Raw genomic sequence first — 15,780 nt, 5'->3', positions numbered from 1 at the left:
TATTTATATTGTGGATATCCTTTGCCAGGAACTAATAACTAGTAATTCTTCTCTGTAGGGCTTCATTAAAATATTAAGACATTTTAAAATGACCCAACATCAAATTTTCAATTTACAGTGGAAACACAACCATCGGCAGTGCTTGCTTCTATAAATAATTCTCTTATTTAATGCAGGAGACTTTTTCTTAGCTATCACTGAGAACAAATGACTGGATATCATTTTTGCTCTGAGAGCACTGTTTCCAAAGTAATGATTTTTATCACTAGCATTTTGTGAGCTATGGAGAGAGATCACTGGTGATACATTTGTCTGCCAATTCTATTTGTTAAGGACTAGTTCATTGCCACCATGTCAAAAGTGAAAAAGACTCTTAACCTTTCCTTCTGGTTCAGAGGTAATCCCTTGATGCCCCATAGACGATCAGCAATCTCAGACACATGGGCTCGTGTTTTAAATTTTTGGGCACAGTGGGACCCTATCCTATCATAGTAGCATTTGTGATTAAAATAAGCGAGAAAACATATCCCTTTTTCTAGTGTAGTACTTGGAGCTGTCTCTACAAGGCCAATACTGAGATCATTTGCCAGCTCCACGTTGGACTGTTAAGCCTATAACGTGAACAGAACTGTAGGTACTTGACTTTTATGTGAAATCGCAGACATCTTGTAGCTGCTGGTAACACTGTTCGCTCAAAGTTGAACTGCTTAACTGAGTTTTGGAGGAAAGTACCCCACATCTCTGGTGCCATCTGATGATGGGCAGAGTGTTAATAGGACAGCTCTGTTAAAACTATATGAAATTGTGATATGTGCTCTGGAACCATGAATTTATCTGGGAGGATAGATGGAAGAGTTCACAGGACATGCATCTTGCGTTATTGCTGAGAAACTCAGCTAAGTGGGGAAGGAAACGTCACTTGGAGTAAACTAGAAGAAAGCTCCTAGGAACCATGGCTTGGGGCTTGGGGCAGTAGTCTAAAGTAACTCAACTGAGATACTATGAAATATATATCAAAATTGCTCTGAAAAGTTAGTGTTAGAACCGGGGAATTACAAACAGACAGAGCTCAGTGGAAAAGGGAAGTGTCATCACAACAATTAAAAACTACAGTAAATTCACCTTAGCTCTCTGGATCAGGCAGGGCCTTCAGACTTACTTATCCGAACCCTTCCCTAGCCCTGTATGCTCTGCAGCTATAGGAGTCACCTACTTCTTGTCTTGTTCAAAGTGGGCGGAGCACATCTCCACCTTGTGCTTTGTTTCCACCCATCATTATGTCTCGAATCACTAGTCATCGCAATACATTCCCTACACCTGTTTGGAACCTTCCTTAGCTAGTTCACATTGCCATGTTAAATATGGTTGTTGTCAGCAACCAGAGTTTCCAACTGTTCTATATTATTTAACCCTAAGTATTTTCACCCTTCAATGCTACCTGTCTACACGGAGGATATAACTCAAGGTGAGGCACGTGCCACTTGATCAGGTATCTCCTGCCCATGCCAGCCATGAAACTTTGACAAAGTTTGCTTCAATGGGATGGGTTGCACCAATTTGAAACATTCTGATTTGCAAGACAGAGACAATTTTCATGCTGAGAAATTAATGCCCACAGCCACATTTGTTAATTCATTCTCTCCCTAGGAAAACTGTTTCCTTGTCACATAGACACAACCTACAAATCATTATTTTTAAAAGAATAAACCTGAAAACTCGAATTTCATGTTGAAGAAATACATAATATAGTGACCTTGCTTTTATAAAAGCAGAGTCCCAAATAACACTGAACTCATTGACCGAAACATCCTGATGGCATAATCTCACTCAGAACCCCTAACTTGAGGACCTGAGAGGGAAAGGCCCCATGCTTGTGACGTACTCTTTAATTCTGAGGTAAGTTTGGGTCACACAGACTTACCTAAGAATTAAACTTTTAACTAGAGCCACAAGGCCCAGCAAATGATGATGCCTTTGGGCAAAGGCTCTAGAAAATGAAATATTTGGTTTCTTTTAGAGAGATTCAAGCAGGCAACAGGAACTGATTCTATGCTTTGAACTGCTTTTTTTCCTGATTTTTTTTTTTTTGGATTTTAACTCTCCAACGGTTGCTCACTCTACACAGTATTATGACTTAATTTTTAACTGATTTAGGATTAATTTGGGATTTATTTCCTTGTTTTGCTACATTGTACATACTAATTTGTTACATTTGTAGTCTTCCTTGAGACACCATCTGCATTTGCTGTTTATAGCTTGACTTGAATTGTAGAATTTCTGTCTACATAAAAGCCAATATTCTAAATGTCAGGATTTTTTAATCAAATAAAATAGTGTGTAGGAGAGCATTTAATCTCTGCTTATTTTATTTTTCTGTTCCTTGCTGGGAAGGTTATTGCTCATTAGAGGTAATAACTTCAGTTGTTCCTTAGCTGTGCACAAATTTTATAAACAAATTAAGCCCAAGTTTAATATAAGTGAGTCCATGTGGAAAGGGTGAAATACTCACTTTTTATAGACTCAATAAAAATAACACTCTTTAGGTCACCAGGGAACAGTTTTGTGTCCTGGGAGAGGCGGCCTTGCTTTCATGGCTAGAAAGACACTGAAGCACCATCTCAGATAATCAAGTCAAATTCTTCCTTACTAACCATATTTAGGCTAGCTTTGATAGGTAATTCACCTGCTGGTTATGACTTCTCAGCATATAAGCATTAAGCAATACCTACAATAAACTATTGTAATCCATCTCCCCCGCTTAATATAAGTATAATCCTGGGAGAATCATTCCTGTAACTCATGCACCACCACATGTGCTTAGAGACGCCAGGAAAGGAAAACCCAAGGCAGAAGGGGAATTCTTACAGAGAAAGGCCAGACATACCCTGTCTAACCTTCTAGCTTCTATATGTCTAAGCAGCTGCTGTCTCCAGTCTGCCGGCATTTTGCCACAGCTCTCCTCTCCCTTCACAGGGGTGGGCCTTGTCTTTATATCACTGTTATCTGACGGCTTGTCACCATAGTTACCCAGGTTATAGTCAGATGGTATTTTTTCCAGGAGGGCTGCCATGGTAGGCCTAGCTGAAACTGGCCTTGTTTGGGAGGCTCCGTAACTCTCTGTGCTGTAGCTCCTGGCGGACAGAGGCCTCCTCTGCGTAAGGTTTTTAGCGGGGAAATTTCCCGCCTGCGCTTTTACTTCTTGATACGAAGGGTGTTCATCTTCGTACCTGCCATTCCTCTTGAGGAATTGGGGATCAGTCATTGAAACACTGCTCTGGCCTTCCAGCCCTCCCCTATAGGCTGCTCGGCCATACCTGTCACCAGGGGGCAGCTCATGGGGCTCACTGACTCTTCTGAACATGGCCATTTCAGTGGAGCTGGCCAGGGAGTCAGCCCTCCTTAGGAAGCCTGCCCTGGGCCCCTGGCTGGCAAACTGAGCATTCACCATGGCATCCTCATTTACAGATGGCTGGGAAAAGGAGAACATCTGTTCCATGGGCGGGTACCCTCTGTAGGCTCTGGGGCTGACCAGATCCTTGGCGATGTTTTTGCTGGGCTGCTGCACATACTCAGAATTGTGTGCGAAAGGGGGTGGAATCCTCTTCTCTGCTTTAACTTCCACCGCTCCTTGCGGATTGAAGCTTTGGTCAAACTGATAGACCTTCTTCGTCATAGATGCTTTTTGTTGGGGTGGCCCTTTACTACTTCCATACATGAGCATCTCGTCATCCAGCATGGGTACCGACTGGCTCCTGGACATACTGGACATGCCGTGCTCCGGTCCCAACAACTTGTCTGGCCGCTCGTGGCTTCCTAAGTGATCACTCCCAGAGGCATAATTTTCTAGCGGAATGTTATAAACCTTGTAGGTACCAATGTCAATCTCATCAATACTCTGAGACTTTTTGAATTTGTTGGACTTTATATCTTTCATGAGTGGGGAGAGCCTCTCCGTGCTTTTGCTCATCGCAATAACACCTTTCGATGAATCTGGGCGGCAGTGGATTTGAGAAAAGACATTACCGAGACTCCTGTTGGGGGTGGGGTCATGGTACTCCCACGGCACTCCTGGAGAAAAGGGACTTGGCGTCTCTGTAGGCTCCTTCATGTGATCTTTTCTTTCAGGTAAGGGGCTGGTAGTAGGGGTTGTTTCTAATTTGGAAGGAAAAGCAGTCCTGTCTTCAAATGGACTGGGAGTTCTGGTCCAGTTCTGCCAGGGATTGGAAGGAGGCACTTCTGTTTCTGGCGTGTGTCTGTGTATGGACTGTTCCAGTTCCAGGGGAACGCCGACGATCCTTTCTTGCCTGATTAAAGGCCTGCGCCCATGAGCAGGCATGCTTCTAGCCTTGGCGCTTAAGAGAGGGTTATTGTTGGCATTCTCGGCGGCAGCTTCCTCTGAGACAAAACCTGTGTTGTCATAATGGGAGCCATCGGTCCAGTTGTCAGGGAAGGCATCACTCATTGGCAGCCGGTCAGGACGCTGGGGGAGATTCCCTGGAGGAACAGCCTCCCGTTGGCTGAGTAATGGCTTTGCATCCAGAGGCTGTGGGAAAGGTGGTGCAATCCTGTGAACACAAACAGAAGGAGAAGAATGACCGAGAGGAAGAGGTGACCTTCCTGGAGGAAGAATGCCACCAACCTTTGTGTAGCTCATCTATTCCCACCAGGTTTATGTGGAAAGCACTACTAAAAAACAAACAAACAAACCCCTTTAACTTGCTCTGACTTTCACATTTTCTGAGTAACCATGGCTTTCTAGCACACTAGCGAACTGACTGCCTGATGTATTCATTGTTTGCCACCTTAGGTCCTTCCATAGAATGCACGCATGGAGAGAGAGGTCTTTTCCTTTTTGGGACCGGGACACATATTGACTAACGGGTGAATGCATGAAGTAAGTGCACTTTCAGTCATGGTCCTGAAGATGGGCTGGCAAGGGGATCTCCACTACTCATCCCTGGGATTCTGATTCAGAGCGTTTCCAAGTTTCCAGTTGAGAGAACATAACACATTCCAAAGAGGAGGGGACAGGGACCTCAGACACAGCAGACATGCTGCTGCCTACTGAATTAATAGATGGCCCTCTGGACCTACCCCGCTCTCCCTGTCTCCCTCTGGCTCTTTCTGACCCTCTCTGATCCACTTTGTCTTTATCTGGTTCTCCCTGACTCTTTCAGACTCTCTCTGGCATTGTCCTTGGCTCTTTCTGACCTTCTGTGACTTTCTATGACCCTCTCTGATTCTCTCTGACCCTGACCCTCTCTGGCCCTCTTGAGTTCTCTCTGACATTCTCTAACCCTCTCTGACCCTCTCTGACCGTCTCTGACCCTCTCTGGCTCTCTCTGGCTCTCTCTGATTCTCTCTAATCCTTTCTGACACTCTCTGACTCTCCCTGGCTCTCTCTGATCCTCTCTGACCCTCTCTGACCCTCTCTGGCTCTCTCTGGCTCTCTCTGGCTCTCCCTGGCTCTCCCTGGCTCTCTCTGACCCTCTCTGACCCTCTCTGGCTCTCTCTGACCCTCCCTGGCTCTCTCTGACCCTCTCTGGCCTTCCCTGGCTCTCTCTGATTCTCTCTGGCTCTCCCTGGCTCTATATGATCCTCTCTGACCCTCTCTGGCTCTCCCTGGCTCTCTTTGACCTTCTCTGATGTTCTCTAACCCTCTCTGACTCTTTCTCGTTCTCTCCTGCTCTCTCTGGCTTTCTCTGGCCTTCTCTGACCCTTTCTCACCTTCTCTTACCCTCCCTTGCTTTCTTTGGAGTTCTGTTTTTATTTTATGTGTAAAACGTGTATATACATATAAAAATTTTTTTTGTGTTTTGCCTGCACGTATGTCTGTATACCACGTGAGTGTCTGGTACCTATAGAAGCGAAAAAAGGTATCAGAGCTCCTAAAACTGGAGTTACAGACCCTTGTGAGTCATCGTATTAATGGGAGCTGGGCATTGAACCCAGGTCCTCTGAAAGTCAGCCAGTGTTCTTAATTTCTGAGCAGTCTCTCCAGTACACACATTTTAATCTATCACAACAATTTTGCTTTCTGTGTAAGTAGAGATCAAATCCAGGGCCTCGAGCACTTAGCCCCACTCCTGAGCTACTTCTACCCAACTTTGCTTACACCATTTTGGATGTGATAAGCCCACGTGTTTTACAAATTTGAGATTGCCTCAAAATTTCACTTTCAAGCTTTTGGTTCCTACTGTGACTTCCCATAATCTCATCTGAGATGGGCCCTTGAGGGTGGCTTTGATGTCCTTCAAAATCCCAGGTGAGCCCACATGCTTACCTGCATCTTTTGTCTTCTGTGCCACTCACGTGCCAAACACAATTCCAACATTAAGAAGATTCCACTTTGTCAAAGTTGATGACAATGAGCATTTGGGAACATAGAAGGGGGAATTCTCAACACACCTGTTACCCCACAAAGAGTTATGGACGGCATCTTTAGCGGTTGTCTGCAAGGACCCCACTTTCACGCGGGTGTTGGAGGACCCCGAGGAAGCCTGAGAGGGCGAGTAGTCTGAGTAGGTGCCTGAGGAGACACTGTTATTCAGACAGTGAGTTTTGTCAACTTCAGACTCATCAGTTGATTCTGAAATTCAAAGGGGAAACATATTACAATGCTACGAACACGGATGGATACAGAAGAAGCATGAAAAGCAGATTCCACATGGATTAATGTCAGAAGCACACATCTGCGGGTACTTATGGACTACGGCATGTCATAATGTATAAGTGGTGATTTTTCATGCACATGCATCGGTCACAGTTCCACATCGGCTTCACGATGTTACCTTTTTTGTCCTTCCCTAGCAGAACAAGTTTGGGTGGGTACAGAGGGGTCTCAGCTAATGAAGGGTGAAGTTCCCCAATCCTCATTTCATTAGCTGGATGAACAAAAGAATCCTGAGAGATATAATAATACAGGACAAGGAAAGTAAACATTTAAATAACGGTTAACCAAGATGGCAATATCTTATTTGGCTCAGACTCAAAGATGCAGCCCTTGAGTTTGATTCACCATAGGGCATTGTGAAAGGAACCCTGCGCATCTCTAATTGAGCGCTAATTATTTTTCTAATTTATGTGAACTCATTTATTCACTAGATGTATTTTTGGATGCTATTTGTATGCCTGGCACTGTGCAAAGAACTGTGGAGGTTCCCCCAGAAAGACACAACATGGTCTTCTGGGATTTCCCAATTTAATTGAGATGAAACAGTGCTCACTTCAGCACAGCACTGAATTATGCTACACCCTCCACAGGCAGTGTGGCTCACAGTCAGATACACTTGGGTGTGAGAATTCTAGAGGTCAAACTCTTGAGAGTTCCAGGAGAGAAGGCCATTGCAAGCCAGTGGGATGCTGGTCCCACCCCTACACACATTATCTCACTGGTGGTCCAGTAATCCTGCATCCGGCCCCTGCTCTCCTGTCCTTGCTGTGTCCCAGGTGGCTGTGTTTGCAGCCACTGTGGGTCTGCTGTGCTTCCTTCCTGAGGTTGCTACTGTTCTCCTGCCCATTCCAACCTACTTAATCTACTGTATGTCAAATGTTGAGTGAATTTGATCAGCAGCGGTACAAGACTACAACTCCATGAAGAATGAACAATATAAAAGTCCTACAAGTTTTAAAATTTATTTCCCCCCTCTTCTTAGAATTATTTAATTTTATGTGTTAGTGTGTTGCCTGCAAGCATGGAAATGCAAGACTTGCGTGCAGTACTCATGGGTACCAGAAGAGAGCATTAGATTTCCTGGAACTGGAGTTAACATTATGTGGGTGCTAGGAAATGAACCTGGGTCCTCTGCAGGAGCAACCAGAGTTTTCAACCACTGAGCCATCTCACCAGTGTAAAAATTCCATGAATGTTAATTTCCAGAATTCAGATAACTCCCAATTAAGCATATATCAGGAGAACACTAAGAAGAGCAAGACCTAAATTCCCACTTTCTATACTTAACAGCTGTGTTTTTAACCTGTTTGTGATAATTTGAATTCAAAGAAGAACATTCAGGGGCTTTTGTTTGTTTGTATTTTGTTAAGTTGTAGCATTTGACTAACACAAGTAGAAATGTGTTGTTGAATCAGAGAAGGATATACTTGGAAAAATATCAGGAATTTGGAAAACTTGTCTAGTGTTTTGTTGGAGAAATGAACGGATAGAAACACTCAAAGGGACAGATTTAAGGATTTTGGTATTGCAGAGAAGCTTCAGTTTCTTTAATACTTGACTGAAATTTCATCTTTTGAACTTATTCTGGGATGTATGAGAATATTTGCTTCTTGATGAATATTTGCTTCAGTTGATGAAGATTGAACGACCATCGAGTTCAACACTTTCACTGACCTGGGGATCACAAAAACCACTTAACAAAGATCCAGCATTGGAGTATGGTTCTCCCGAGTTCCCACTGAGCTAGTCCTTCCTCCAGTGTGAGGCTCCCAGTGAGGGTTTCAGGGACCTGAAATGAAGGACCCGGTTTGAAGAGGGATCCTAAAGACAAAGGGACGATGAAGTGCCTGGTGTGAAGAAAGAAATCTGCATTTTCATGGAATTTCAAGGTTCAGCACAAGAAATGGTCAGTAAAATTTTGAAGTGGCATAATAAAGAACAAAGGCATATATTTATAAGAAGATGCGAGCTGGAGAAAGAACAAGAGATGCCAACTTGTCAATCACATGATGCTATCTCTTCATCCTGTTTCTGTCTCATCACTTACTAATCAGGGCAAGGGGAAGCAATTCTCAGACCTGTGTCTGACATATCTGTCAAATGAAGGTGGTGGGTAAAAGAATTAGTGCTAATTTATAACCAGCATATGAAGATAAAGGTAACTTATTTGTGTGAAACAACCGAGAAAGGAGAAAGTTTTAAATAGAACCTACTACAAGTAGAATTATTTTTTAAGACACATCAAAATAAAATAAAATAAAAGGAGACACAAGAACCAAATCAGGCAGTTGGATCTGCCCAGAATGTTAATATTACTTCTTTTACCTCATGTTCTACACATCCAGTACTTAGGATATCATGCTTATATGTACCAGCTTTTCAAAACTGTGACCAGGGCTCTTCATGATCCAGCTAGGGTACTAGTTTCTGACCCTGCTCAGAAATTGAGCAAAGAAAAGTCCATGAGCCTCTTTTCATGGTGGTAAACAGCGGAAGCTGTTGGCAAGCAATCAGTTTTGGTTTAAGTGGTCCACCAGAAGTTCATCTAAATGTGTCTCCTGCTGAGGAGACAGAGGTAGAGTTGGTGGTGGTGGGTAAAATGTCTTTTCATTTCTTTTTATCCTATTATCTTTCCTTAATTTAAACACAATCTTGGCTCTTGGTGACATGGAGAAAGAAAATTCTAAGGTAAAAGTCAAGAAGGATAAAAGCTCATTTTCAAGCCTTTGAGAGTCTAGGGGGAGAGTTAAAAAGGACAGTAAGGGAGAATTTCAGGGACAGTTGACTGTTTTCCATTATCTGGCAGAAGGTAGGACTTCTCTGTAGAGGGAAAATAGGCTGTCTCCTCACGATGAAAAAGATTTGTATCATTTTCGACTATAGCAGACACAGTGAACAGGCGTCCAGTTAGAAATACACTGAACACTAAAGAGAACGAGGGAGGAATTGGTGCTTTATTCTCTCGAGGAGGGGTCTGAAATTATCATTTACTCTCGGCCCTTCCTGTGTTACCTGTTGTTACCCTAGTCCATCTCCACAGGGTCTCTTAGCACCTAGATTTTTAGAGGAAAAGATTGTGGCCTGGAACAGCTCCCTTGCTTAGGTCAACAACAAGGAAGGTCTAAGAGAACAGTTCTTGCCTCCTAGACTAAAAAGTCCTCCCATGGTTCCTAGACTGTGTTCTGAGGCATCCACGGAGGCCACTGCTAATTCACAGGGATATGCTGTGTTGTAGAGTGTGTCTTAGGGAAGCAATGCTTGAGATCAACCAGACAGCTGTGAACTTCTGGATCACTGTTGCACGTGGTTTCAACATTTGGTTGCATGTTCTTGGTATCGGTTCTCATGAATCTGGGTTTTGGTAATTGTTATAACCAAAGAGTAAAACTTGAATTCTAGTGTATGGCATCTGACAGCTGTCATGTGTACTGTGACTTTCAGTTTTGAGAAAAACTGGTTAGTATCTGATGATATTTTGGGTTTGGTTATTTAAAAATAAGATAAAATATTTTCTTTTCCAGTCTATGCATTTTATCTTTCCAATGACCTCAAAGGAGAATAAGTATATTTACTAATATTTCTACTTCTGCTACTTCTGTGGGGATATTGGATGTTAAGAATTATTTCAGTCTATGGACATGGACATTATAACAAAAACTGCTGAGATACAGAAGGTATAAATATGCTAGGAATTTTCTCAACGCACATATGAAGACTGGCTATACAAGGCAGCCAACAAAGATAAATCAATTCAACAAATCCCAGAGATTCTCCCAACACCCATGAACTTCTAATTGGACAGAGGGACAGACTATAACACTAGATTTAACTAATGTGTCTTCTCGGTGGTGGACTCTGGGGATATAGCTGCTCCCCGCTTATGATGTAGTTACATCATAAACATAGCATAAGTCGAAATTATCATCAAGTAAAAATGTTTTTGATATTCTGAAGACTCTGTGTTTCGCAGCCCAGCAGCCCAATATGCTGCAGTAGATGTGGTACATATTTGGGATTCTGCAGCTGCTGAAGGGCATGCGACTTGTTGTTGAGTATGTGAGTGTATTGTTAGGCCAGCAAAAGGTCACAATTCAAAACTGGAGTATGGTTTTTTGCTAAGAGTTGATAGTTTTGACAGCAGTGCAAAGCTGAAAAATCCCAACTTGAATTATCATCTGTACATACTAGACAAGATAGAAATGGCCCTTATCCTCTGAAACTGTCTGAAGGTAATATATAAAATCATCATAAATGTTCTCATTACATTCCATGCAAGTAAACAGTGACACAGTAGAAAAAGCCAGAAGGTTAAACTGGTCGGGGTAACCCTTTGAGATTGGAAGGGTGAGGGAGGGGTAGCCATGTAGAGAGCTGCGGAGTGAGCAAATGAATCTCACAGGGCATTGGGAAGAGAAAAGGAAGGAAGGAAGGAAGGAAGGAGGGAGGGAGGGAAGAATGGAGGGAGGGAAGGAGAGAGGGAGTGAGGGAAGGAAGAAAAGAAGGAGGGAGGGAGGGAAGGAAGAAAAAGAAGGAAGGAGGGAGGGAGGGAAGGAAGGAAGGAGGGAGGGAGGGAAGGAAGAAAAGAAGGAAGGAGGGAGGGAGGGGAGGAAGGAGGGAGGGAGGGAAGGAAAGAAGAAAAGAAGGAAGGAGGGAGGGAAGGAAGGAAGGAAAAAAGGAGGGAGGGAGGGAAGAAAGAAAAGAAGGAGGGAGGGAGGAAGGAGAGAGGGAAGGAAGGAAGGAAAGAAGGAAGGAGGGAGGGAGGGAAGGAAGAAAAGAAGGGAGGGAGGGAAGGAAGAAAGGAGGGAAGGAAGGAAGGAGAAAGGGAGGGAAGAAGGAAGAAAGGAGGAAAGGAAGGAAGGAGGGAGAAAGGGAAGGAAGGAAAGAGGGAGGGAAGAAGGGAAGAAGGGAGGGAAGGAAGGAAGGAGGGAAGGAAGGAAGGAGAAGCCCTCCTGTCATCAGCTCTCTTGGTTCTTATGGCTCTCTGGTTCTGTTCTTTAGCATAGCCCATGTGAAGTCTCTAAAGGTCAAGTGGGGGGCCAGCTTTCCTTTCTCACTTACTTTGCTGTTTATGAAAAGCAGCTACCATGTTCTGTTTTGCCGTTTTGAGATAGTACCTCATAGGATAGCCTTGAGCTTACTGAGTTGCCAAGGATGATCTTGGACCCCTAATCCTCTTGCCTTTACTTTCCAAGTGCACCAGCATATTAGGTATCGTGTATTGTCTTTCTCCTGTACTTTCTTCAGTCTTGATTACCTCAATTCTTCATTACTTTCCCTTGGTTAAGGTACTTAATTACCTGGCTGATTCTGTCATGAAGTGTGCAGTTTTCTACTGCACAGTCTATGCATACAACCAGACACAGTAGTATAAGTTTGCGATCTCAGTCCTCAGGAGGCAGAGGCAGCAAGGTCTTGAGTTTGTGGCCAGTTTGGGATAATCTCAAAATATTGAAACCTGCATCGAAAGACAAAAATGAAAAACTATATATGGATGCAAAATATATAATAAATGCTAAGTTTTCGTAATTAACAGGATGCTTAGTTGTCCACAAACACTGAATAAAATGCCCTTAATTGGACTCTTTTCAAGAGGACGAAGATTGCCTGCAGTAGGCTAAAAGGAAAATGAGATACAGAGTATCGATTTCAAAGAAAACACTGAAATCTCCTGTGGAATTTCTTTACACAGAGATCACGTCAGCGGATGGAGAAGTCTAAGAAAGGGATGCGGCAGGTGAATACTGAGTTGGAAGTCAGCTTTCATTGTGGCCTCTCTCGCTAATGAAGGACCTCAGGCTTTTCTCCCAGCACTAAGAAGCTATTACCAAGGAAATGAGTCGATTTGCACTCTTTTTAGGAAAAGCGTTGCCAAGGCAACAAGGAGGCTGGGAACCGTGTAAAGCAAGGAAACAATGGCTTTGTAGCAGTGCTGACAGAGTTACTGGAAACACAGGCGAAAGCATCCAGGTTGGGGAAACTACTTGGAAGGGACAAGGAATGAAGAGAAAGAAGGAATTATTGCCCCAATTTCCAGCCTCAAAGAGCTGGCAGTTAATGTTGTGAAATCTGATTAAGGTTAGGGCAGAAGTGGGAACAAGTTTGGGGAAGAAATGCAAAATTTAATTTTGGATGTATTATTTTTGGCATGTTCTTTATATGGATACATTTTTCGGAAGACTTTAGCTTCATTTTATCTACCATAGGGTTATTATTAAATTTGTAACCACAGATTTTTTTCTCCCTTTTTACATCTCAAATTCCCAAATTAAGCAATTATAGAATCTTCTTACATTTGTAGTGAATTTACTTACTTTTAGGTTTTCATAACCACAATGTAACAAAGAATATTAATATGTCATTCCATGAAGTTTAAATACAAAGTGTGTGTGTGTGTATGTGTGTGTGTGTGTGTGTGCACTTGCTAAATAGTTTTTCCTCTCCTGTTTGTACTATTTTAGTATCTCAGATGGGAATGTGGTATCACTGGGAAAAGGGAGTACAGAGACACTTAGAAGGCAAGGAAAAGAAAACTAAGCTGAGAGTTACTTCTTCGGGTGCACTGGTGTACCCTCGGAAACCCCAGGTTTTACTTCCTTAGGTATGAAAGTGTACTTCTCTTTCAGGTGGGTCTGCAATCTGTAACTATTTTCGTTTTGTTTTGTTTTTACAAAAGAGTCTCACTTTGTGTCCTAGATTGGCCTTCAACTCCCAACCATCTTCCTGCTTCTGCCTCCCAAGTGTCTATGGCTGCTTTTTGCTCAAGGTCTTCTTTCTGTTTGCAATGTCCTCCACTGCTTCCTATTTTAAGGGAATCATGCCATCTTTAATATGTGCTCAGGCCCCAGTACAGGACAAGAGATCATGTGATCACTTCACGTGTTTCTCCAGCTTAGCTTTGAGTCACCTGGGAGCCTGGTGCACGTTTTCATTGTTTTATTCCTCTCACAGTGTTTAGCACAGTGCTACCTATACAGCTGGTGTTCAAACGCCACAAGGAGATTATTTGGAGTGCAGATTTGTAAAAGAGTTTTGTCAGTCTAGATTTTAGAGAATGTGGAGCAGACATGCTCACTCCTACTGTGCTTCTAGTGGAGTAAAAGATGCAGCTAATTAGTTGAGGGGTTGATGAGACAGTTGAGGTGGCAGAATGTAGTTGAATTCTTTTCAGACCATACAAATCAATAAGGCAGAGTTTATAGTTTATTCTCAAACATAGGGAACAAACTTCTCATGATTGGATCCCACAAGCCTGAGTTTTTATTTTCTTTAATTAAATTTTTTTTTGGTTGAAACTCAAACACAAAAATATTAAAAAAAAAACAAAACAAAACAGAAAAAGTTCCAGAACAGCCAGGACTGTTTCACAGAGAATCCCTGTCTTAAAAAACCAAAAAAGAAAAAAAATTCATGCTAAACTTAGTAGGAATTTTACTGTGAAAATGTCCCATTAGTTTCCCCAGCAGACGATCAGATAAGATTTGGGATGGTCAGCATTCTCAAGGATATAACACCCTGGCTATCTGAGGCAGCCAATGAGTCACTGTACATATTAAAGACATAGTAATCATGTTGGTCATGATGGTGGTACTCATTCTTGATTTACTAGATATAACCCTCATATCTCAAAAAAAACCCAGTAATTTTTATTTGAGGAAATAATGTGTAATTTGCTTACTAAAGCGATCGACTCAGAAGAAACATTATCACCCAGAAGCCTAAAAGTCAAACCACACTGGCAATTACCAAGAACCTCCAAATACCTCCACTGTAATCTCCTTTGGGGCCACCGGCCACTTGTGCTCAAACTTTTCTTTCACAGTTTGCTCCGTGTTAGCTGTTGGATTTGAGTTCTCAACTCGCACTCCGTGGCTTGGCTTACCCACCAGATTTTGAACAGATTTTACCATATTCTTTAAATCCTCTGGGTAAGGAGTTGGATAGCGTTTTAGGTTTATTTCAACCTAGAAGTTTATAAAAAGAAATTGAACATAAAAATGACTTCAGAAAGCATGTTCACCAAGCTACTCCATGGTACAAGCTTCACCAAAAACAAATGCAGTACAGTGAGTGTCGGGCTGTCCAGGGAACTGCCCTTGATGTGAGGAGTGGGGCTTGACTCCTGGTCAACCTTGTGGGACTGGCCTGACTCCTTCACACCCTTAGACATCATCGACAATTTCTTTAGATTATATTCTATCTTTTGATGAGTGAAATAGCAGTAGATAAGACTCTTAAGTGACTGCTAATGTAAAAAAAATTGGAATAACGTATTACCAGTTACATTATATCTTAGAAGTTTACTCTCTTTGGTATTTAATAATTTTAAAATTTAATAATTTCCATAATGAGAATGCCTCTGGAGTTCAGTGCAGGTATTGGGAGGGAGGAGACCTCACAAGATTTACAAGCAGAGTGAAGAAATAAAAAACCCAAACAGGTGTTAGCCCAGGTTTATAGCTAGCACAAAGTGTCAAAAGGGAGGGTGGCTTATACTTTGTAAGACTTCAGAAAAAAGTCTCTGGGGTGGCTTTCACACTTGTGTTTTACACTAAAAGGTCATATGCTTCTAGAGTAATAGTTTATATAAAGATAAATAAAAAAGTCACTTTTTAAAAATATGTCTTAGGCAAATGTACATGTTTTGGATGTTGTTATCCAGATATTTTTCTTTCATTTGCAGGTGTTAATCTAACTTTCAAGAACACATCTGAAGGACTCTTCTTATATGCAGAATATTTTACCATGAGAGTACTCATTATTACATATTTAAAAGAGAGTCATTACATAGCCATTCATGTTGACTGAACGGACTCACAAAAAGAGATAGGTGTGCCCAGTTTGACTTGTGCCAATGACTGAGTCATTTTGAATCTGAGTAGAATCAACGTTTTAACATGGAATGGCTTGAGTGGTTGAGGTATGTCTTGTGGAAAGCAGGTGTGTGAGGGTGGAGGGTGGGAGCAGAGGAGGTGGAAGAGAATGGAGGAGGAAGGGGTGGGAACAGAGAAAGGCAGCCAGTCGGGGCTCCCCATCTGGTCCATGGCATGTAGGAGAGGCTGGAGAGTATGAAGGACTCAAACACTTTTGCTAATCTGCTCATTCAGCAA

The 15,780-nt window shown here is 42.5% G+C and overlaps 1 protein-coding gene across 7 annotated transcripts in view; it reads right to left on the bottom strand.

The window, feature by feature from the left end:
* Lrrc7 (leucine rich repeat containing 7) overlaps positions 1–15,780 on the bottom strand; it is a 464,597-nt gene that overhangs the window by 78,430 nt on the left and 370,387 nt on the right. For 4 of the 7 annotated variants that reach the window (XM_087897454.1, XM_048453499.3, XM_087897453.1 and 1 more), the window contains 4 exons: positions 14,434–14,634; positions 6,792–6,903; positions 6,409–6,589; positions 2,885–4,565 (listed from right to left, as the gene is read on the bottom strand). In XM_087897454.1, the coding sequence (XP_087753580.1) occupies positions 2,885–4,565; positions 6,409–6,589; positions 6,792–6,903; positions 14,434–14,634 (2,175 nt within the window). The remainder of the gene's footprint in view (positions 1–2,884; positions 4,566–6,408; positions 6,590–6,791; positions 6,904–14,433; positions 14,635–15,780) is intronic. The other 3 variants (XM_085677493.2, XM_087897452.1, XM_087897455.1) reach the window with 2 other exon arrangements.

This window comes from Myodes glareolus, chromosome 17 (genome assembly GCF_982192425.1).
Source record: "Myodes glareolus chromosome 17, mMyoGla1.1, whole genome shotgun sequence".
Lineage (NCBI taxonomy): Eukaryota > Metazoa > Chordata > Mammalia > Rodentia > Cricetidae > Myodes > Myodes glareolus.
Note: the sequence above shows the minus strand (reverse complement) of the source record. Positions and strands in the feature narration are given on the sequence as shown.